This window comes from Epinephelus fuscoguttatus, linkage group LG12 (assembly GCF_011397635.1).
Source record: "Epinephelus fuscoguttatus linkage group LG12, E.fuscoguttatus.final_Chr_v1".
NCBI lineage: Eukaryota > Metazoa > Chordata > Actinopteri > Perciformes > Serranidae > Epinephelus > Epinephelus fuscoguttatus.
The window spans coordinates 8,627,035-8,650,895 of record NC_064763.1 but is presented as its reverse complement, the minus strand read 5'-3'; the positions used below and the strand labels follow the sequence as shown (position 1 = coordinate 8,650,895).

General features: G+C 43.2%; 1 protein-coding gene across 2 annotated transcripts in view; it reads left to right on the top strand.

Annotated features, from left to right (window-relative positions):
- The first annotated feature begins 47 nt into the window (after positions 1-47).
- LOC125898074 (lysine-specific demethylase 6B-like) overlaps positions 48-23,861 on the top strand; it is a 29,306-nt gene continuing 5,492 nt past the window's right edge. The window contains exons 1-21 of one of the 2 annotated variants that reach the window (XM_049591701.1): positions 49-202; positions 2,477-2,609; positions 6,753-6,791; positions 7,914-8,037; positions 9,906-9,962; positions 10,194-10,413; positions 10,531-10,764; positions 10,896-11,051; positions 11,141-11,425; positions 12,302-14,898; positions 15,017-15,143; positions 16,855-16,960; positions 17,757-17,962; positions 19,621-19,787; positions 19,876-19,944; positions 20,035-20,183; positions 20,279-20,393; positions 20,490-20,677; positions 21,803-21,944; positions 22,034-22,160; positions 22,258-22,428. In XM_049591701.1, coding sequence (XP_049447658.1) covers positions 7,919-8,037; positions 9,906-9,962; positions 10,194-10,413; positions 10,531-10,764; positions 10,896-11,051; positions 11,141-11,425; positions 12,302-14,898; positions 15,017-15,143; positions 16,855-16,960; positions 17,757-17,962; positions 19,621-19,787; positions 19,876-19,944; positions 20,035-20,183; positions 20,279-20,393; positions 20,490-20,677; positions 21,803-21,944; positions 22,034-22,160; positions 22,258-22,428 — 5,235 coding nt within the window. In that variant the 5' untranslated portion in view covers positions 49-202; positions 2,477-2,609; positions 6,753-6,791; positions 7,914-7,918. Of the gene's footprint in view, positions 203-2,476; positions 2,610-6,752; positions 6,792-7,913; positions 8,038-9,905; positions 9,963-10,193; positions 10,414-10,530; positions 10,765-10,895; positions 11,052-11,140; positions 11,426-12,301; positions 14,899-15,016; positions 15,144-16,854; positions 16,961-17,756; positions 17,963-19,609; positions 19,788-19,875; positions 19,945-20,034; positions 20,184-20,278; positions 20,394-20,489; positions 20,678-21,802; positions 21,945-22,033; positions 22,161-22,257; positions 22,429-23,861 lie in introns of those variants that run through there. The other variant, XR_007450578.1, reaches the window with a different exon arrangement.

Below are 23,861 nucleotides of genomic sequence, written 5' to 3'. Positions count from 1 at the left end.
GGGCCGCCCCCGTCGCTCTCGGTACATGGATCGGTGTGCTCGGAGAGCCCAAGCATCAGAGAGTGGAGTGGAAACAGGAAGAGGAGGAGAGGGGAAGAAAGAAGACAGAGGAGAGGATCGAGGTGGAGAGGAGTGAAAGGGAGGAAAAGGGGAGCAGAGGGGGTGTGTGGACCAAAGAGAGAGAAGACAGAAAAAGAAAAAGGTAAAAGAATAGAGGAGCAGCTGTATGTGCTATTTGCTTATGGCTGAGTGTAAATACAATACATGCATTGTGCTGTGTGGAAGAAGTGGGAGCTGGTATTGCTGTTTCTCTTGTATATGTGTGTGTGTGTGTGTGTGTGTGTGTGTGTGTGTGTGTGTGTGTGTGTGTGTGCATTTGTGTGTATTCTCTGTGTGTCATTGTCCTGAACAATCTGTCTTGGCAGAACATACTGCAGTGTGTGTGTGTGTGTGTGTCTGCAGACTGCTGCACATTCATGCATGAAGCTCACACGCACACGCACGCACGCACACACACACACACACACACACACATATGCACACGTACAGTGCTCACGTGCAGACACAGTGCAGGAGCAGAAATGTGAAATGATGAATGTAGTGAAGAGAGACTGTTGCGGTTACACTCAGCTCTGTGGAACATTTAACTGTTGAATATCAGTGTGTGTGTGTGTGTGTGTGTGTGTGTGTGTGTGTGTGTGTGTATGTGGGAGGTGTACAGTAGTAAAGAGGCTACAGTGTCACCAAGCGTGATGATTGATGTTCATTTACAGTCATGTCTAAACTGTGTCACAGAAGTACTCGGCTCCGCTGAAAGTTCAGCTCAGACCTGCTGAGCGCTTTTGGCTTTGTTGGGTTTTTATCAAATAATTGTGTCAAATATTTGACACACTTTTGTTTAAAATAGAATAAACAAAAGGTAACAGGGGTTACTGTCCAAAGTACACCATGAACCCGATGTATGCTTCCAGTCTATGTGATTGCCGGCTTAGGTAACCACCTGGATGTGCAATTCTAGGTTACCATTCCTCGCACCAGCCAGCTGTCTGACACTCACTTGCACATGTGCATCCAGTGCCGTTTTCAAACCTGTTAACCTGCCTCATTGTCTTTGTTCAGAAAAAGCTGTACAGTTTTTGCATTGTTTGCAAAAGGCACCCCTCTTTCTTGTTCTTGACCTTGCCTTGGTACATTCCAGTACCCCTCAGAGGGGCTGTGCTTTATGGAGCATACACCAGGAGAAGCTGCTGTTACAGAGAGGGAGAAGGGGATAGAGCCGAGGGAAGCGGGGCTGCGGGGATGTTATTTTTAGAAATGTGATTGATATTCGGCTCATACTGTACGTTCTGTCTCTGTGATCGTGACGCTATTTTCAGGCCTGAATCCAATAAAATCATATATGTGCATGTGCTCAGGGAGAGCTGTCTGTCCAGTGTCTGTCTGTCTGTCTGTGTTGTCTGTCTGTCTGTCTGTCTGCACGTTGTCTCCATCTGTTCTCTCTCCATGTCTCTGCTCCTGGTGTTTGCTAGGAGCCACCAGAGACAGGCCTGGTCTGCTGCAGCCCATCCTTCCTTTTATGGTATAGGATCACTATCCTTACTACTTCCACACACACACACACACACACACACACACACACACATGCACGCAGAAAGTCTCAGCAAGAGATGCACATCTGCAGTGGTTCACTGCAGCTAGCAAGCAGCAGAGTGTGAGGTATGCAAGAATGTGACACACTGTTGGTTCGTCCAAATGAGGACACAAATTGGAGTGTATTTGCAGCAGTGTTCTACTAAACAGTGAATATTTTCATTCAGCAGATAGGGCAGCTAAAGGTTGCAGACATCTGAAGAGAGAACAGAGGATAGAAATGTGGAAGTATACATTCAATCCTATGGACTTCCACCATTTCACCCCCCTCTCACACTCACATGCAATCGCTCCCCTCCTTGCTGGAGGCCTTGCTCCCAGCTCTGGACTAAATGATATCATCGGTTGCCAGGGATACAAGGGACACAGCATGTAGAGAAAAGGGAGGGTGAGGCATAGGCAGAGCCATACACATAGCCTGAAAGAGAAAGGAAGAGGCTGGGATATTGGGTATCAAGGAAGAAAAGCAGCCTTGTTGAAACAAGTAGTGAAGGTAGCAAAGGGCAGGGCCATGAAGAGGAAAGATGGGAAAAAAGAAAGCCTGTCAGCCTGTCAGAGGTTACTGGCCCATCCTTCCTCTCCCATCTCATTTCATTCTCCTCCTTTGTCTCCAGAGGGTCAGGTTTGCAACAGTGCAAATGTGTGTGAAAGCAAGTGTTGTAGGAAATGAGAGACAATAGATAGAAAGGAAGAGAATGGCACTAATGGAGGAGAGATGCTGCCCTCGATTTGAGACAATAAAACCTTCCTGTCTTGTACATCTGTGCACCAACTGACTATGGCATTTCCTCACTCCCACTACTATGTGTGTCTGTGTGTTTGCCAGCTAGTGGAGGATGTCTATTTAAAGGGATCGGAGACCGCACGGGTCTGCTGTTCTGCTATTCCTGACTGACAGCATCATCGAATTTGGACCAGATTCTGTCCCCTCCCCCTTTTCTTTCAGTGCTTGTTGCAAGGTAAGACTGGTGACAGAGATGCACGTGCACAAACGCACACACAAGTACATGTCTCAAATCTACACTTAGCAGAAAGGATTGTTGGGATTGTGAGAGGTTAGACAGCCAAATAGAGGGTTTCAGCAGAGACATGGATGGATGCATGGCTATCCGTCTGTGGTGACAGAGAGATGACTGGGGTTTCCTTGGTGACAACAAAGGGGGGGGGGGGGCAGACTGAGGGGTGCAGACAGGAAGTTTAACCCACCAGCAGGTGTCAACTGATTACCCACTAGTATAACGCATTTAAGGGGACCTATTTTGTGCCTTACATATAGCGTCACAGTAAAGAATGATAATTTTTAATGTGGCCAAAGTTTACTTAAACATGTGTAGAAGTATCCTTTCTGAGCAAAAAGCTCAGGTTTCCTCCTGTTCTGAACACTATGTTCCAACAGTTTTTTGTACTCTGGCTACAGTATGACATCATAGTGTGCCGGATTTCTCCACATGGTCATCTGTTCCAGGCATGCTACTGCACGCAGGTGTTTACATTATGTAGCCTACACTGCTACAGGAGGCTACATGCTAACATCAAGTAAAAAATGTAAACTTGGTTGCTGATGTTGTAAAATCCTCCCTGATTTTGGATCATATACCTGTTGGAACATGCTCGGTTGTGCTTTGAAGCTTTTATTAAAGATTTTCCACAGCATTAAATGCAGCCACAGGTGTTTTTGAACAAACGAGCGTGCATCACACTGCTTAGCAAGAGCATCATTCTCGTCACACAAAAAATAGCGCTAACAAAACAGAGGGTGACATGGCAAGCTGTTGTGCTGCACAGATTGAAAAAATAAACTGATCGGCAAAAGAATGATTGACCCACACTTTAAGGAAATGATGTGTAGTTGTTTTTGGGTAAAATACAGGCAGCGCTAACGACGATACTATTTGAACCTTGTCTGTAACATTACACAAGAAAATATAGCTGTGAAAAGGTAGAGCTGGACACCAGGATCAGATGATCGTATTTGCAGTACACATTTTATTTCAGGTAAGTTACATCAGCCAACAAATTAATAAGAATTAACTCACATTAAAGTGATCTTTTACTTTAAAGGGAAAATTTAAGATGTTTTACATCTATAACGTTAGTTGGCTGCAGACATTTTAAGCGAGCTAGTGTTGCCAGAAAGCTGTCTAACGATAAGTTATGTAATGGCTTCCTATAAAATTTAACATTAGTGAGATCCACAGACTAAGCTGGCCAGGTTGTGCATACTAATGTAAGACATTATTAAAATTATTGCACAGCTTTCTGGCAACTTTAACCAGCTTAACATTTTTGCAACCAGCTTTACTCAACAACACAGACCAATGTCATTGATAAAGACATCTCAAATTTTCACTTTAAAGAAAATGATTGATGTTGATTGTGGTTCATTTGCAAGCTGGCGTTACTTGCAATGAAATGTGTATGTTACCGCAAATACGATCATCAGCTCTCAGTGTCCAGGTTTTTCTTTTCACAGCTGATACCCATGTGTATTTTCTGTCATGGTGATGCCACGGTATTCTGCTACCCATCTCCCATCTATTTGTACACTGTATTAGCACACAAGATTGCATGATGGTTACAGTGCTGATCTTGTATTTGTTTGTGTATTGAGCAGGTTCAAATAGTATTGTCCTTTGTGCTGTCTTTGTTTTTGCCCAACAGCAATTATGTGTCGTCACTGTGACATCAGCTCAGTTGCTCCTATTTCCTGTCTGCAAATACACTGCTAACGTACATGTAGCTACTTGCTAACTTCAGGGAAACATGTAAACTTAGTTGGCGCAGTTGAAAATTTCTTCCCAATTTTGGATCATATTCCTGCTGGAACATGTCCAGTTGTGTTTAGAAGCTTTTATTTGGATTTTTTCTTGATAGAAAGTTGCGCTATTCTCCGTTACAGTTACTCCCCTGCTGCAAGTACACTGCAAATGTAGATTTACTACATGCTAGCATTGGGGATTTGAAAGGGGTTTGAAAAGATAGGTGCTAAAACAGAGGGACTCACAAAGGGCCAGTGCTGGTGTAGCACAGATAGTATGAGGAAAATAAAGTGTTTTTTGACCATTAAAGCCTGTAAACATGTTCTACTAGAAACCTTAAAAACAGAACCTGAAAATGAGCATAAAGGGTCCTCTTCTTTTCTCATTTTGCAAAGCATCATGCAAAAACAAAGCCAAGGACAAAATTGTAACATTGTCACATTTAATACACTTTTAAACACACTCTTATACTATACTTTTTGCATTGCATGTTTTTCTCTTAAACTTACCTCACTGCGAAGCAGAGTGTATACCCAACGACAGCAACTTAACCCCTTTTGCACATGACATCATTTGGCCTCGGAGCTAAATTCCAGATGTCTCAAATTAACCCTGCACAGATGGATTTAATATAGGAAGCACAGAGCCATTGTTGTGTGGAGTCAAATTTAAGCTGCTGCTGACTGAAAGCTCCCCCTACAACACCGTACTGTACTGTACTAACAGTGTGTCCCAGCAGTGTGCAACAGGGAGGGTCCACAGCAGATGGTTTATCCACTGTCTGTGTAATGTTGCTCAAATACCAGCAGGCTCAGGGTTAAAACCTGATAAAGCGCCTTTATTTGTTAAAGAGATGGGAAAATTGCAACACTTGTGTCTGAAAATGTTGTAACACAAACAGTAAAACAAGAATTAAGCACCCAGTGACGGTGATGTGACACAAGAGGTGCCATTCTGGGCCACAAACAGGCGAGTCTTAGCATAAAGTTACACAATCAAGATCCCAAGCAAAGAAAGCTTTGATGCAAATGATGAAGAGGTTATTTCAGTTAGCGGAGAAGCTCAGAAAGCTGGTCTGTCAAAAAGCAGATTTTAGTGGAACAGGAGGTGATGTGAGGATTAGTGTGGATATAACCAGACATGCTGTGTCCATTGTACAGCTTTATCTAGCAACTAGTGGTATACAGTGCATGTTAGGATAAAGGCATGCAGTCATCATTTATCTTAGCGGTGAACATTGTATGTACATAAAGGCCTTTTGTGTCTTCTTTCTACTCTGAAAATAAATTGACTTTAAAAGGCCTAAAGCCACAGCAGTCTGGCTTCAGTTGCTCTAGCAACTGCTAGGAAATGGACTCTTGAAGAGGCTGCTCACTTAGCTCACTCAGCGCTCACAGAAAGGTTGTTACACATCTGCTTACTACAGTCTTACTACCAAAAAAGCTGTATGGAACAAACTTGTAAAATGCACCACAAAGGGAAGTGGTAAAATGTTGCACAGCAGCTCGTCATAGTATTCATAAATAGCTGTCGGAAATGCATATAGAGGTGCAGCAATGCTCTCTTCAGCATGCATAGTTGATCTTTACAAGGTCAGCTTATTTCAACACCTCATCAAACTCTGCTGAAGTGTTTGGTAGCAGCAGTGGAGACAGTATGACCTTTTTTTCTGCCCCATGGTCAAATAAATGACTATATTCAACAGTTTTATTTTAATCAAAGGGAAAAAAACAATAAAAATGGAAATATGCAGAATATCTAGAGGAGAATAAGGGTTAGAAATTGCGATTGGACAGTAAGTGAATGACTTGAAATTCTGTTGAGACACAAGCAGCCAAACACCTGACCTCCAGAGCTCACTGTGCCTGTGGAAGTTGAGGCAAATGAAAAGAAGAAGCAAAGGTCTACTGAACCAGCAGAGGATGATGATGAACTGTGAGACAGGGTGGAAGATGGGTACTGTTGCTTTGAGTCCTGTCAGAGAAATAAAGAATCCGGGCTTTTAGTGTAGGCTGAGGAAAATACTACAACAGCCTGCCCTGTTTTTGCCTCTCTGCTTTTCTTTGTTCTGAAAGTGGGGTTGCCACAGCCTTTCGTCTTAGTGCCATGTTTTTTTTGTATCATTGGATGGCCACTAGCTGTGGTGTCTGCTGGGCAGCAGTGATTAGAGAGAGGCTGAATGCACAATGCAGCTCTGGCTAACTGATGATAGGACCGCTGAACAGATAGAGTGCAGCAGAAAATACAGCATGAGGAAACAAAATGTACTAGATACACTAAATGACACTTGGTGCTAGAACAAAAGCAATGGTTGTATAGACAGTGATGTTTTTCTGCTCTCAGGTGTGAAGTGGAGGGCCTCCCAAACACAGACCAAGACTGGTAACCACTGTTTCTATCTCTGTACTTTCTGGGTGTGTGTGAGTGTGCATGTGTGTATTTATGGCTGTTTACATGCAAACATGCACTGCCACAGTAGCATTTTATAGTATCACAGTAGTACTTACTGCCTTAAAGCATTTGTGTAAAGGTGTAGGTTATTATCAGCTGTACTGAGTATGAGAACAAAGCTCAGCCGTTAGTTCAGATGTCACCAACCTCCAAATATATCTATGTGTGAGTGTAGTGTTTTTCGTCAGTGTTCAGCTGCTGCTGGAACTGGGTTTTACTTTACTGGATTACTAACTCAATTACCAGAATGGATGTTGGCATTGTACATTTCCGCAAACCACAGATGCGTTACATTTGTCATCTATTATGCAGGGGATACATTGAATCTTTATATGTCTGTCCGTTTCTAAAATGCTGTAGTTATGGTTATGTTTAGGCACAAAAACAACTTGGGTATATGGTTAGGAAAATTCATGTTTTAGATTAAAATTTTGGTGGGAAGGTCCCCACTGAAAACACAATGTCTTGGTAAAACACAACCAGTTCTGGTGGCACTATTCCACCAGCAAATGCAGCAATGTTTCAGTAAAAAATACCCACTCATTTTGTTGCACTATTCCTGCTAGTAAAACAGCAACAGATCATTAAAAAACCAACCAGTTTTGTTGTTAGATATTCTTGAATAGTGGTCTGCAGCTTGGTGGGCATTTCATCAAGGTGTCACACCATCCACTGTCCAAGTCAGCTCACAGACATGTAATCAGAACGTCACTTAAGAAATGTTGACATGATACGAATGAAACATACAAATGTAACACATTTGTGATTTGCAGAAATGTGCAATGGCAACATTTTCCTCTGGTGACTGGGCTGTGATTACAGCGTAAACCTGTAGGCCTTTTTCAAATAATAAATGAGTGAATAAAGCAGTCCTCTTAATAAGCATTAAGGAACTGAAGCTTCAGTGGAGAACGCTGGTCATTGCCATTACATAAGCTAAGATGGGAGTGGTTGACACTGGCATGACATATCATATTTATTCATTTGTTCATTAATTTATTTATTTACCTAAAATCATAACACCATACGCAATAAACATCATTTATGTTTCAGGCTGCATGTATCACCCAGCAGAGCTGTACTCTGGCCGTAACACATGGGACTCCTATCCAGCTGGAGGACCTAACAGAGGACAATGGGCTCCTGTAAATGGTCACCCCTGGAGCCACACAGAAAGGTCAGCAGCACCATCACAACACTCACACACACTTAGTGTTTCTATAGTGTTATCTTTAAGTTCTAAAAGAACAGTGGTATATTCACAGAAATGCACATGTCATTTCACATGCAGTGGATATAACCTCTTATGTACTAACACTACTATATAGTTTTCCTTTATTCACTGATCATACATCATGATTTTTACTTGTGAACACCAGCCAAGACTTCCAATAAGACTACACCAAGCTTCAGAGGAGTCAAAGTGGATATTGTTGGCTGTAACTCTTTAGAGAGCAGATACACTAGAAATGCCTTTAAAGCCTAGAGTGTTGGGGGAAAGAGTTGTCCAAAGCCTTCCTGACAATAATTGAAAGTCAGTGGGATTGGATAGTGGCACAACTTGAGGCTTGAACTTCCCCAGCAAGGGTCACTGCAGCAGGTGGGACTTCAGCCTTTGTTGTCTGGGCTGATTCGAGATAAGCACCACTTTAAGGGACTGACTGATTAACTGAACTGTGATGAGCATATTCATGAAAAGCTCTTACTCCAGCTGCAGCTGTGAGCGGGAGCCCATCTGCAGTTTAAACAAGAAGGACTCTACTGAATGAAACTATAAGTTCTTCAGCTGAGAGAAGCCTCAATCTGACTATTCAGCTGCAGCAGCTGAGCGTGGCTCTGATGAATATGATTGTGTCTGCAGCTATGTGGTTTGGCAATAGTAATAATTGTGACTCTGATAAAGAGGTGTGACACAAACACTAAACTGTAAACAATAAATTATATTTAAAAAATATCGCACTGACAGGTTTTGTCCTGAGCAACTTGCACATAAAAATGTAATGTTCAAAAAACAGTACCAAAAAGTAATCCAATCCAGCTGAAAAATAAAGTCACAATCCTCCTTTCAAGGTCAAATTCAAGACTTCACTAAGCATGTTTTGATTTTAAAGGAATACTTCATCCACAAAATGATCATTCGTACATAAAAAAACTTAATACATGTTATCTTGAATTCATGGGGAAAACTTGTGAACGGGGGTCCACATTAACAACAGCAAAACTAAATCAAAACATCTATGTACGAAGTCTCACACAGCTCGTGCAGTGTAATCCAAGTCTTATTTATCCAGTCATACCCTCAGTACTTCCCAGGCACATGCATATTGGCTAAAACCTTAGTATTGAAAACAATGGATGAATAAAGAGAACTAGATTCCTGTTCATTTCTATGAAAGTGGTTCAGTGGCACATGAAGCCACAATGGTTCAACTGCCCCTTATAAAATGGATATAACTCAAAAAAAGTGAAATTAGTTATTTTGCACAGGTTGTAATCCTCAAAAAAAAAATTATCCACTGATTTACAGACCATTTTTTCATCTATTGTAAGTCAATAGGAAAGGGTTTTTTTGGGCCACAGGGCATCACCTTGGATTATACTGCACGGGTTGTGTGAGAGTTTGTAAGCAGATGTTTTGATTTAGTTTTGCTGTTGTTAAATGTGTTTGATATGGTAACAATGACAATATAATAGTCTGCATGGGGTTAGATGCTCCTTCAACCAAAAACGCTTTAATATCCAGCTATGCAAATAACTAAGTTAATTGCTACAAAAGAGGCTCATAAGAAATAAAATGAACACCACTAATAAGAAATGCTCCTGAAGTAACATCTCATTTATACACGCTGTAATCATCAACAGAGAATACCATGACATTTAAGGGAGGTGTGCACATATAAAGCAAACACTGGCAAAGAGAAGTCTGGTTCACCTGGTTTAACTGGACTTGTAGCCATATGCTCTTATGGGCTGTATGTTTTAAACTCTCAGCTGCATCATAGCCTTGAGACACTATAGAGTTTCTGTATGTTTTTGTCACAACAGATGCCAAGGAGGGCGCAATCAATCACATCATCCACCATCAAATCGTCTTTATAATAGGTGAGTAAAACAGTAGAAATATCATTTTGCAACTTATAGCACCGGAATTTATTTTCTTTATTTTCAGATTTTTAAATCAGTTGGATAGCCACCTTTGCTAGTTCTGATTCCATCATGGATATGAATATTTACTTGGTGTGTAAAGTCCAATTTGTGCCTGTCATGCTATGGCATCATTGTTTTGAACAGTTCTCGATAGTTGTTGCTTAGTTCAGTTGGTCTGTTTCTCAGGGGGGAGAGAACAGTCAACCATGTCCAGGATAAGGGGATCTCTAAGGGGCACAGACAGCCTCTACGTCTCTGGGATAGTAAAGAGCAGCCGTTTGAGGCCCAGAACTGGCACCACAACTCCACACGCTCATTCCACAACCGAGCTGGCACCAACAACGGCTATCTAACAGGACCAGGGGAGCGCTATGGAAACTGGGACAACAATGTCAGCAGCTCTGTGGTGAGACCTGCTGATCTGAGGCAATGTTACTTCCAAAGGAGTTCATATTGTTGATGGAACTAGAGGTGTGTCATCATTTGATTGTTTATGTCCTTTTTTCTCTTTTTTGTCTGTTAGCGTGGGGGTCCACGACTGCATCGCAACAACAGAGACCTCCAGTCCCCGCCGGAGAGATGGGCCCCCTCAGACTACCGCAGGAGCTTTCCTGACAGAATGATAAACAACAGACCAGGGGCCTGGAAACGGTCAGCCCTCCACCAGCGGCGGGACCAACTGCACCAGCACAGTCCACCTCCACCCCCTAGGGAAGAGTGTCTAGCCAAGAGAAGAAGAGACTCTGGCCCTGATCAGGTAAAGTTTGTTGACTCTTATTCCTTTGTTAGATACAGCCTGTTTATCTGGCCCTTCATTTCTGTGCAATAGCACCACCCGTTGGTAAAATCCCATCTAGTGTGACAGGATGTTTCTGCTTCTCTGTTCAGTCATCTCATCCTGGATCAAGGCATTTACCTTTACTTGCCCACGCCCAATCACCACCTCGCCACCACCGCTGCAACCAAGACGACTGGAAGCCTCTTAATGACAGGGCGGGTCATTGCCACCACTCTGACCACAGGACCTCAACAACACAGCAACAGGTGAGCTTCTATAATCAGCACTAAAATAATTAATCTGAACAAACATTTGGATCACCATTGATTTCCACCCCTGGTTCTGACATTCGTAGGAGACCTCTAAACTGCGAGCTGGAGGACATGGCTTCAGTAACAGTCACCTAGCGGCTCTAAACCAGAGTTGTGGCAGCAGACCGCAGCATCATGGAAGCAGGGGGAAGGTCGACCGGAAAATCTCGTCTTCACCAGCAGACCACACCCGTGTGCCTTACAGCCACCAAAACCATCATTACCACAATCAACGGCACACAGGCCATCCCAGGGCCCTACAGCACAACCTTCCACTACACTCTCATGAGGAAAAGGACTCACGGAGCCATCACCACAAACAAAGCACAGTAAGAAGCAAACATTTAAATAGCATAAATATAATGAGTGTGTGATATTCTGTATCCAAATCAATATGGCCTAAATAATCAAGTGCACTGAACAAAAATTTGTAGATCAGAGAACTATTTTATGCAGACAAAAGACTTACTGCTCTCAAATTTTGTTCACAAACTTCTGTCTATGACTACACAGGTGTGCCTCGGGATGGTCACAATAAAAGGCCACTCTAAAATGTGCAGTTTGATTACACTATACAATGCCACAGATGTCACAAGTTTTGAGGGAACATGTCATTGGCATGCTGACTGCCAGAATATCCACTAGAGCAGTTGTCCATGAACTGAATGTTCCTTTCGCTACCATAATGATATCTCCAATGTCATTTCTGAGAATTTGGCTGTACGTCCAGCCAGTCTGGATGTACCCCCCCATTCCGTGGTTGTGCCTTATATTCTTAATGGTGAGGCTGCATAACGTAGCAATATTCCCACCTTGAACAGACAGTGTAAAAGTGGCTATTGTGACCATTCAAAGGCACACCTGTGCAGCAATGCTTATTCAGCATCTTGATATACCACACCTGTCAGGTGGATGGATTACGTATGTTGGAGAAGGAGAAGTGCTCACTGACACAGATTTTAACAAATTTGTGAACAAAGTTTGAGAGAGATGTATCTATTGAGTGCAGTTCTCAGAGCAAAAAATAAAAGTGTTGCATTTAAATTTTAGTACAGTGTATATGGAGATAAAAAACTTAAAAGCTGTTTATGCCAAGCCTAAGTTGCCACTATTATTATTTTGATCAATGTCAGTGTAACAGTACATGTAATTGAGCGTCCTATCCCTGAGCAAAAGTCTAAACAGTTGTAATGCTAACTCTGCAGGAACCTCAGCGCACTCATCAAAGGGACACTTCAAGAGATCGAGCCCACTCCAAGTCATCTGGTGCAGACTCTCCTCCCTACTCGTCCCTCCTCTGCAGTCCTAAAGATGGAGGTTCTACTGCCAGCAGTCCACGTGCTCCTTCCAGTCCCTCTTCATACACAGCAGCCAGTGGCAGAAAAGATCCATCAATCATTCATCAGTGCAGCCCTGGCCTCAGTGGACAGCAGAAACTCCAGGGAAGCCCTAATCACACCCCAAGACCTTCGTCTCTCACATCTCACGCTGGTTCAAAATCAAGGTTTTCAGATATCAAATATAGAAAGATCTCACAGCCCCTCTGCTCACGACAGTCTCCCCACAGCAGGTCAAGAGCAAACAAGCCTGAGAAGGAAATGGAGGAACACAAAAAAACTGATAAGGTGGTGAAAAAGGAGAGAGAGAGAAAGGGAGAAGTTCAGAAGGCAAACAGAAAGGGTGATGAGAGAAAGAGGCGGAAGAAAAAAGAGGAAAAAAAGTTGGCCGAGAAGAAAAAGAAGAGGGATAAAGCAGCAAAGAGGGAAAGGAAGTTAGGTTTGAAAAAAAGAGTAACTGAAAATGAAACATTTACTTCCATCCCTACTTTGAACTCTTCAGGAGAAGCCAGAATGAGTACAACTCTGTTTGCAGAGAATCAAGACCAGTCACCACACAAACACAAGCACAGAGACAGGGGCGAACGAGCGGAGAGGACACACAGGCCATCCACAAACACTCCTCGTCCCGGCTGCACGTCACTGCAGCCGTCCTCGAAATCTGAAAATCACAAAATGCCCAAGAAGAACAGCAGTCCTTCCAGACTCCCTGTCAGGGAAGAGCTAGTACAGTCTCTTCCCAGGAACACCAGCCCTCACCAGACCAGCAGAAGGCCCACCATCGTGTCATCCCAATCAGATGAACATCCAAAAGCCAAGCCCGATGACACACTCCCCTCTGTTTTATTTAAAGCCTTAGCCCCTCTCAGTAGAGCATGTTCTATTAGCTTACAGCATACCATCTATAGCAAAGAAGGCGGGCAGGGAGGGGTTCTCAATGCCCCAGATCTACAGCCTGTGGCTGTGATGGGAAATTTGAGAGAAATGGGAGACAACCTTGCAAATACCCCTCCTGTTCTCAGCTGGCAGGGCTCTCCAGTATCATCTGTGGGAGAAGATGAAGAGGAGCTAGAAAAAGGAGTGATAAGTAGACCTGTCCTCCAGCCCAGCCCCACCCAGTGCTTTTCTCCTCCTCCTGTCGACAGTGAGAGCATTGATGATATGAAAAAGGAGCCTTGTGAAGGCGCACTGGCTGATTATTCACACAATGGTGCATCTGAACTCTGCAATCTGCCTCTTGCAACAGAACAAGTTGTGGAGGAAGAAAAGGAAGAAGAGTTGGAAAGCAATGGAAAAACTGGCTCTCCTCTCCGAGAGCTTCGCCACCATAAAACCGGTTTGGACGACGTCTTCAAGAGCCTTGCCACCTTTCTTGGGGGCCAAAGGATCACATGTCGAGGCGGTCCATTTGGGGGGCCTCCTGCTGGCACCACCAGAGGAGTAAAGTACTCTTCTTCTCTTGAATTGGGGCCAGAAATTCATGAGCATCAGGATTTCTCTCCCAAATCAGACCCTGCAGCATCCTCCAAACCCAGTAATCAGTCATCACCTCACACTACCTCAGACACACTTTTGACATCCCCCAGTCCAACTCATCTGAAGGAGCCTGTCACAGACACCCTGGCACAGGAGAAGCCTGACGAAGTTGAGAACGACATGAAAGAGAACCAAGTGGGTAAGAATATGGAGATTCTTCCTGAGAGGACAGAGTCACCATTTTTGGATGGGTCACTGAGTGCAAAGCTGAGAGTGACCGCAACACATACAGCCACTTTCACCAGCCTCATTACTGTCTCTACCAAGGAGGAGAGAGGACACAGTGAAGAGACAGCAAGCATACAGACAGACAGAAAGAGAAAACAAAAGGCTAAGGATGGAGGGAGAGAGGGAGAGATCAAAATTAAGATAAGGGCAGAAAAAGGCAGTGTCATCTGTTCTAAAAACAAAGGGGATTTGGAAGAAAGGGATGTTTCATCCTCAGTGCACGTCATCTCCAGGAAGTCACCCAAACCTTTCAACGATAGTACGAAGGGCCAGATTCCTCAGGGAAATCAAACCCCACGTGGCAAACACATCCGTAAAGAAACTGCGGATCTAGGGAATGCTGAGGTAAAGATAACAATGGAGAAGAAGGAAGATGTCAGTGAATTAGAACATAAGATATCCTCAGCAGCTGGAAACACAAATTCCAAGACCTCAAGCTCAGTGCCCGCTGTAACAATCAATACATCCAAGTTATGTGTGTCTACACCAGCAAGTAAGCCTCCTTGCTCATCACCCCCAGTTGATCCGCTGAAACTGAAAGCATTGTCCATGGGCTTGTCTAAGGAACTGAAGATCCTTTTGATTAAAGTGGAGAGTGCTGGAAGACAAACATTCAACATATCAGAGGTGGAGGAGCAAAGAATCCCTCTATCCAAGATCAGTATCGACAACACAGGTGCTCAAGTGGTCAGATCTTGCAAGTGAGTGCTCTGACAACGATACTACTAGTCTGGGCGTGTCATTAAACTGTTTTGGTTCTCCATCTAAATTGTTCCTCTTCATGAGTTTTATCTTTTATTGCTCTGTCATCTTTTCCAGGGGGACGAGGGTGAAGGGGAAATTCAAGGAGTCGTTCCTGCTGCCTGCCTTCTCTGTTAAACCGAACATTGCCACAGAGATCCCAATTCCTCGAGAGAGGCTTAACCCTCCTACGCCAAGCATCTACGTGAGTCCGCACAAATTAGAATAGTCAATATGATCCAGCCCACTGAGAAATATCATCAGGTACTGAATCCTAAAACTATGTTTTTAGCCACGCTGGGGCAAACCAGGCCCAGAAGAAAATGCTGGCATTGTACGTTTCTGTAATCCACAGATCCATTAAATTTGTACATTGCTGTACATTTCATTTGTATCACATCAACGTTTCTAAAAATGTTGGAATATATGAGCTGCTCACTTGGTCATCGGGAGTTGGAGGGGATGGCGGAGGCATGTCATCTACAGACCAGTGTTCAAGACTGCATCTGCTGCCGACATTATGCCACCAGAAGCGAGTATTTTAAGCCAAGACAGAATCTTTTCCAAATCATGACCAAGTTAACCACAGTATTGTTGAAATATAAATAAAACGTAAAGTTTTAAAATGTCCTCTACATAGCAACGTACAAATGTAGCATATTTGTGGTCTGCAGAAACTTACAATGCAAAAATTTATTCTGGTGATTGTCTTGGCTATTGCCATGGTTCTAGGGATAGAAACATCAACCTGTAGGTCGTCCATCACACTGCTCCAAATTGAAATATCTCAATGTCCGTCTGATAAATTGGCAGAAAATTTTGTACAGACATTCATGTTCCCCTCAAGATGAATTGTAAGGACCTCAGTGATCCCTTGACTTTTCATCTGCTGCAACACATTTAATTAGCTGAACCTTTTATGACTAAAAGCTCACAAAACTTGACACATGGCATTCCTGTCAGCCTCACCTGTACTTATAAGTGCCATAAAAGGAGTCATAAAAGTGCACATTTTTGCATTCATCACACCCTGCTTCACACTAATACACACATACAGCCTAACACATGCAACATTTAAAGGGACAGTTGACCCCCAAATCAAAAATACATACTTTTCCTCGTGCCTGTAGTGCTGTTTATCACTCTTAAACTCTTAACTGTTTTGGTGTGAGTTGTAGGGTGTTTGAGATTCCGACCGTAGAGATGTCTGACTTCTCTCAAATATAATGTAACTGGATGGCACTCAGCTTGTGGGGCTTAAAGCACCAAAAAAGAAAAAAACAAAAAAAGATTTGAAAAACTCAATAGCAATGTCTCTTTCTGACCCGGTTACTCAGAATAATCCACAGACTGTATTGAGCAGTTTCATTTTGGAGCTATTTTAGCGTGCATCTACTTATTGACGTAAGGCTCATGCTCATGACAGAGATGTAAACAATAATGGCGTCCTCCTCGACTGAGCTGTAATATTAGCTAGCTCAGTGGAGCTAGCAGTAGATGCATGTTTCCTTCTGAGTGCTGATGTGGTTAGCGGTTGTAGTTCAGTGGACAGAAACTAGTTCCTATATGAAAGTGCTCACAACAAGGTCTGAAGATGGTGAACATTATAAAACATATAACGTCAGCATTGTCATTGTGAGCATATTAGCATGCTGACGTTAGCATTTAACATTTAGCTCAAAGCACCACTCTGCCTGAGTACAGCCATTACAGTACATTCAGTGCATTATTTGAAATCTCTCAAATTTCTTTTTAGATTGTTTTCCCGATGGCAGCAGAGAGAGCTGCCTGTTCATACCTTATTTCAAGAGATCTACTGTACACGTTACCTACCTACTGTCAGTATTTATTATTTGTTTTCAGCACAAATGTATTCCGTTGTTCAAACGTTATGTGATTCTGCATTCCTTCTGCAGTTGGAAAGCAAGAGGGACGCCTTCTCTCCAGTTCTACTTCAGTTCTGCACTGATCCCAAAAATGCGGTTACAGTCATCAGAGGCCTTGCCGGCTCCCTTCGTCTGAGTAACTTTACACATCACACTTATTACAGCTAATTGACCCCACTCCAGTTACTGTATTGAGCCCAACAGAGCTGATCAGATTCCATTCACACTGAATGAGTTTTTGGTCATTAGTAACACATTGCCATTAATTAGGGCCTTTTGTTCATTGTTTTGTGAAAATTGTCATGCAAGAAGCAGAGAAAGAGAAAACACTGATAGGGAAGGGGGCACTGTGGGGTTTATTTTACACGGAGTAGATATTTTACACTTGGCATTTTAGACATGAGAAATTTGGAGTCATTTCTATATTAGGCTCTCCTGCTCTTTCTCCACCTTGTATAGATGCTTCATTTTTCACAGTCATTGTGAGAACAATCTGTAAATACAGTGCCACATCCTCATAGTCACACTTGTGTCTTATAATCCATACGTGAATACAGACCAGGTATGCTCAACCATGACATGATGGCCGGGCCACTGGTCAGCTGTACTAGGTACTGTACTATCGAATATCGTTGCTTTGAATGTTTTTGCATATTTCAGTGTATGTTTTACAATCGTTCGGTATAGATACACAAATTTCTATACCTACATCTCCTTAGTTGTATGAAGTAAGTAAAGTTTAGAGTCAGAAAGTAAATTAACTAACACAACATAAGTGGAATTACAACTATTTGAAGGGGTTTAAAAATCCCAATGCCTTGAGAAACCTAAAATAAAAAATAATCCAAAAATTAAAAGAATTAACAAGTGTTTTTAAATTTGTATTCATGTAATAATTATCTCTTCTTTCTGCTTTCATTTCTTAATGTGAGACCTTGGCCTGTTTTCCACCAAATCCCTGGTGGAAGCCAATGCAGAGCATGCAGTGGAAGTGAGGACTCAGGTTCAGCAGCCCGCTGATGAGAACTGGGATCCCAGTGGTTCGGCACAGACATGGCCCTGCGAGAGCAGCCGCTCACACACCACCATTGCCAAATACGCCCAGTACCAGGCCTCCAGCTTCCAGGAGAGTCTACAGGTAGACATTTTCCCTCATGGCAAACACGTGTACACAGATGGTTTATTGTTTGGTGGATATGGATATGATTAAAGGCAATATTAATTGACTTACATCAGCCTGTATTGCAACTATCTTTAAAATTGAATCAAAAACTGGGCCTTCATTCAAGAACCACACATACGAACAGATTTGTTCTTAAGTGGCAAGTGCAAGAGAAGTACGAGAGAATTTGTGTCACTCCACGATTTTTTCGTACTCAGAATTTTCTACTATACTAGGTACAAATTAAATGAGAGGTCCGTACCTGTTGTACTTGTCATTAACAGATAGTCTGCCCTTCATCCGTCTCTGTTTAGTTTGATCCGCCATTGCACCAGCAATGTAACATCACCTACTGGAGACTTGAATATGCTCCCATTTAATATCTCCATGTTTGTCAAATCCACCTTGACGGCCTCTCATATTGTTTTTTAGCATCTAACTTTGTCAAATATTTTGTCATTATTTCTGACTGAGGACGGCTATGATTTGGTCGGATGACGATAATCAAAGCCATGCTGATATTTAGTACAACAGCATGACCTTGAGTGTGATTTTATATGTTTTATATTTTTTATGTGCTTTTATACTTTATACTTTTTTTTTAATGCTCTACAAGCTGTTACGAGCTGTCTTCAAGCTACCATTTATCAGCAGTAAAAAGCAGCAACGGGTTATGATTTGTTTGTTTATCTGATTATTTATTTGGCTCTGCCAACACAAATAGTGCGGCAACTGGACTGGGACTGGACTGTTGCCAAGGAACACACAAAACACTCTTGCATGCTAGCTCACTATTTTGTGTGGGTCTACACTTTACCACAGACCGGCTACTCTGTATCATGTAGGCTATATGTGTGTGTCTTCATGTATTTAGCAACCAGTTTGTACACTTGCTGCATCTTTAACCACCTGAAAAACACAAGACTGAGCACTGGGCACTATTCTCATTATTCAGGCGTCTTTCCATCCCTCTGACCATTTGTTATTTAACTCAAATGTTATTTGCGGTAATATACTTCATTTTGCAGTGTAAAATTAAAACCCTTAATGTCAGCTACTTAACATAATTAATGTCTCAGAACTCCTGTAAAGCGGACTGTTACATGCATAGCTAAAGGTCCCAGTGCTGTAATATTGTATATCAGCACTCATGGAACGCCTCCTGTCCACTCAGAATGCTCAGTCGGGACTAACTGTTATATTAAAGAGCACAACATACAGTACGGGGATTGAGAGAACAGTTGCCAGGTTGTCATTGGGAACCATTTTCAGAAAATGGCAATCAATTCTGTCCAGTAGTTGCAGCAATAGAGAAAAGCACACACAGTATAGTACTATAATTTACACATATAGTCTCACAGTTAGTTCAGCCCTTTGCACCACAGATCTGCTCATTTCAAACTGTTTCCATAGAATAGCAAAGGAAGCACTCTTGTCTTTGTATTTAAACTGCCAAAGTAATGTCTTTGTTGGTTAGCTGTTAAGTGTATGAACTAATGAAGTGCACACATGCTGCAGGTAAATAATAATATATTTCACATAATCTTTGTCCAAGGTTAAACTTGACAGTGACCAGTGTATGTACTCAAACTGTTGGCCAACCTGTCAGCTGAGCTCATGTAGATGTGTTGCAGGAGGAGAAGGAGAGCGAGAATGAAGAGGAAGGAGAGCACCCCAAGTCTTCAGACACATCAGCCGCCACAAAAGCTGCTCTGGCATTATCCGGTAAAGGCAGTCCTGCCTCGATTAAAGCCAATCCTGCTACCAACTTCAGCAAAGGCCAACCTTTTCATGCCAACAGGTTAGCACAAACTTGCATCTGTTTGTATGAAGAATTCACTGTTGCTGTGTTAACAATACTTAACTCAGACTTTGTTCATTTTCCACAGCTCAGAGCAGAAATCATGTGGGAAGATCATTAAATTTGGGACCAATATTGATCTCTCCGACCCTAAAAGGTGAGATTGTGTGGTCAAATTCTGCCCAATTAAACTGAGCTCACTGAGGGTCCTTGTTGTATCACATTACCTGCTGTGTGTTTTTACAAGGTGGAAGCCCCAGCTGCAAGAGCTGCTGAAGCTGCCAGCTTTCATGCGAGTGGAATCCAGCAACAACATGCTTAGTCACGTCGGTCACACCATCCTGGGCATGAACACCGTCCAGCTCTACATGAAGGTGCCAGGCAGCCGCACGCCAGGTCAGTGTTTGTCTGACAACACAATTAAGCACAAGTAAATCTCTGATTGATGTTTCAAGTTAAAGACTAAACTAACTGTCTGTACCTTTCATCAGGTCATCAAGAGAACAACAATTTCTGCTCAGTCAACATTAATATCGGGCCTGGTGACTGTGAGTGGTTCGCTGTCCATGAGCACTACTGGGGGGCTATCAACACCTTTTGTGAGAAGTGAGTGAAGAGGCTGTTAGATTTAACAACAGATGTAGCAATCAGCCACAATATCTGTGCATCCTAAATTGCATTGTTGCAAATTGTCTCCCCCAGGCATGGAGTTGACTACCTTACAGGGTCCTGGTGGCCGGTCCTGGAAGACCTGTACAGCTCCAACATTCCTGTGTACCGCTTCATTCAGAGGCCGGGAGACCTGGTGTGGATTAATGCGGGGACTGTGCACTGGGTCCAGGCGGTGGGCTGGTGCAACAACATCGCCTGGAATGTAGGACCACTCAACTGTAAGTTATAACGAGGACCAAAAAATGACAAAATAGCTCAAAGCTTAAAGAAGTATTTCACTGCTGGAAAGATGGTCCTTTCATAAAACTGGCTGTCTATGCAGTAAAAAGGCACAAACACTTTCGAAATTGGGGCTATATAACAAGAGAAAACAGAGGATAAAGGCTGTGGCATTTGCTGTTACTCAAGAGGTAGAAAACCTACAACTATCAGAATGCACTGTGCCGCAGTGGACCAAAAACGCTCCCACTGGTGGGTGATTTAATACGCGTTGCCCATCCAATGACACTGTGGCGGCGGGCTGGTACCAAATAGTTCTAGATGTGGCTGCAGACACACTATGGTTAGGGTTAGGTAAAGATGTCTGGAGGGCTGTCTTGTAGTAAAGTGATTGTGTTGTGTAGTGAAGTGAGTAGTTAGCAAGCATCCAGACCCTTCTCTAATAAATGGTCTGGTAGTTCAGTCGGGTCCCCAGGAAGTGCGCCAGACTTTGAAGCCAATTTGACATAGTGGCTTTACATTGTAACTAAAACTTCCAGGTCCATCACGTGATGCCATTGGGCCCCAAAAGACTTTTTCCCCATATACCTAATCACATTGCAAAAGAGATGTCTGCTAATCAGTGGATGCATTTTTTCAAACAGTGAATTAAAATATGTTTCTGAGGACAGTTTAGGTAATGCAGTAACAGAATCTTGGTTTATATTTGACCAGCACTGCCTAGTTTTACTGTTTGATCTCAGTTTAAGAGAGAAAGCAAATCGAGAGAGAGGGGTTATGCTCTCTTTATTCTCTCTCATAATCCTTGGGTCTGTGGTGGCGGGCATACAAAAATGCAGAAGTACAATTTGTAGTTCGAGCAACAGCCCTAGCTAGAGCCAGCAAAAATGTGCCAAAGGACACAAATGAGCAGTGAGATCTGGGCACTGGGAAGATGAAGGGAAGTTAAAATTAACATAGCTCATTTACACATTATACCACCATTGTTATGACACAAAGCTGGTTGAAAATCAGCAAAGTATCCCCAGTCAGGTGTTGTTCTTTGTGTCAAATTACAACTTAAACACGCTGTTTAATTTGCCTGCTCTCAGGCTCACCACTGTTTGTGTTTTTTTCTCACCCAGCGTACCAATATCAACTCGCCCTGGAGCGCTATGAGTGGAACGAGGTGAAGAAAGTTAAGTCAATAGTTCCCATGATCCATGTTTCCTGGAATGTGGCTCGCACCATCAAGATCACTGACCAGGATACCTACAAGATGATCAAGTGAGATGTCTCTTCATGCGTGTCCCCATGTGTTTTGTTTGTGTGTGTTTGTTTACATCTTTCACTAACTCTTCCTCTGTCTCCTTCAGACACTGCCTGATGCAGTCCATCAAGCACATCCAGATTCTGAGAGACCAGCTGGTGGCTGCAGGGAAGAAGATCTGTTACCAGAGTCGTGTGAAGGACGAGCCAGCCTATTACTGCAACGAGTGTGACGTGAGTCTCTCTTGCCCTGGCCTCGCTGTCTGTCCATACAGAAAAATATGTGTAAGTGGTGATAACTTACAGACATGTGAACACTGTGTGTGTGCAGGTGGAGGTGTTTGACCTGCTGTTTGTGACCAGTGAGAACAGCAGTAAGAAGTGCTACGTGGTGCACTGTGAGGACTGTGCCCGAGCTAAGAACCCAACACTGGTTGGAGTAGTGGTGCTGGAACAGTATCGGATGGAGGAGCTGATGAGAACGTATGACACCTTCACACTGGTCAGTCTCACTTTCTAATCTTGTAAACCAACAGTACTTTTGAGAAAGGGTCTGAGGCTAGGCCAGGCACATACAAGTACCCTTCACTGCAGTGTGCAATTTAGGGTGGCACTCAACATGGGTGGAGTCAAACATTTGAAACCACCCATATTGAGTGCTACCGTTCTCATTTGACTTACTTAATGGCACCACCTGACAGCTGACATCAATATTGCATGAAGTACTCAATTATGAACACTGCAGCCTTGAAAACATTTTACACCAGTACGTTTTTTTAAATATAATCATTGCATGCATATAAAGAACTAAGGATTCAATTGCAAAAAGATCTCTTGGTTCTCTGGTGGACAAGCAGAGCGCAGCCTGGAGCAGTGGGGCGACCTAGAGGCTTTAACCGGGGCTGGAGAGGCAGTAATGGCAGGTAAAAGGAGAGCCGGGGCCTACAGGACATGTTAGAGAACCCAACACAGGGCAGGAGGTCTCAGGGTTCCTTGCCCGCAGCCAAGTGCCTGCTCTCAGCTGTCCTCCATTGTCCACACACCCCTGAACTTGCCTCCAACATGTTCCAAGGGCCCTGGCTAGTCTCCCATCCGCCTGGCTCTATCATACAGCCCCTAAGTAGCCTCCAGCAATCCCCACTGACCCATGCTGTGCTCAGCTCCTCCACAGAACCAGAGGGAGGGCAGGAAGTTGGTGGATTTCTTGCACATAGCCCAGGGCCCTCTGTTGGCTTTTCTCCAATGTTGCAATACCCCTGTATGTGGAGCTGTGGACTCTTTTTGGGGGGGAGTGGCTTCATAGGTCCTGATTTGGCAAGAAAAGCAGTGGGACCCATACAAATGCAGAAATTCAAATTTGTCAAATTCAGTGCTTCGTATTGCTATTTTCCAAGCTGTCATATTTTTCAGAGACAGACCATACTGCACCCCGTAGTCCCTCCCCCTCACTTCCTCCTGTAAAACTACTTAGCTAGGAGAAGAGCAGAAACTAGCTCTGGAGCAACTTGAATTCAGCCAGTACAAACCCTGACTACCTGCCAGATCAGCAAACTTTCTGTTACTGCTGTTACACAGGTTAGACCCTGCACTGCACTGTGATCGTGGAACTGGTTTAGGGGCCATTTAACTGCCTGAGAAATGTGAGGTCAGGCGCTGGGTGCTACTCCTGTGCCTTTTTTGTTCCAGCTTTCAAGAGCATGGCAGCAGGTTGTGTCTGAGGTTGCCAAGCAACCTTAACAAGCACTGTATCATTGCCTGTTTACCTGAAAGTTTTCCAGGTGCTGTTTATAAGAGCAGATGCAAAGCACTTACAGCTGGCATTTAGGCATACCTGCCACGCATCTACATTGAAAATATTGAATTTGAGGGCGCAAAAAACATGCCATGTGTATGGCCCCTTAGCGGGTTAGCACTGGCTGAATTTGAGATACTACA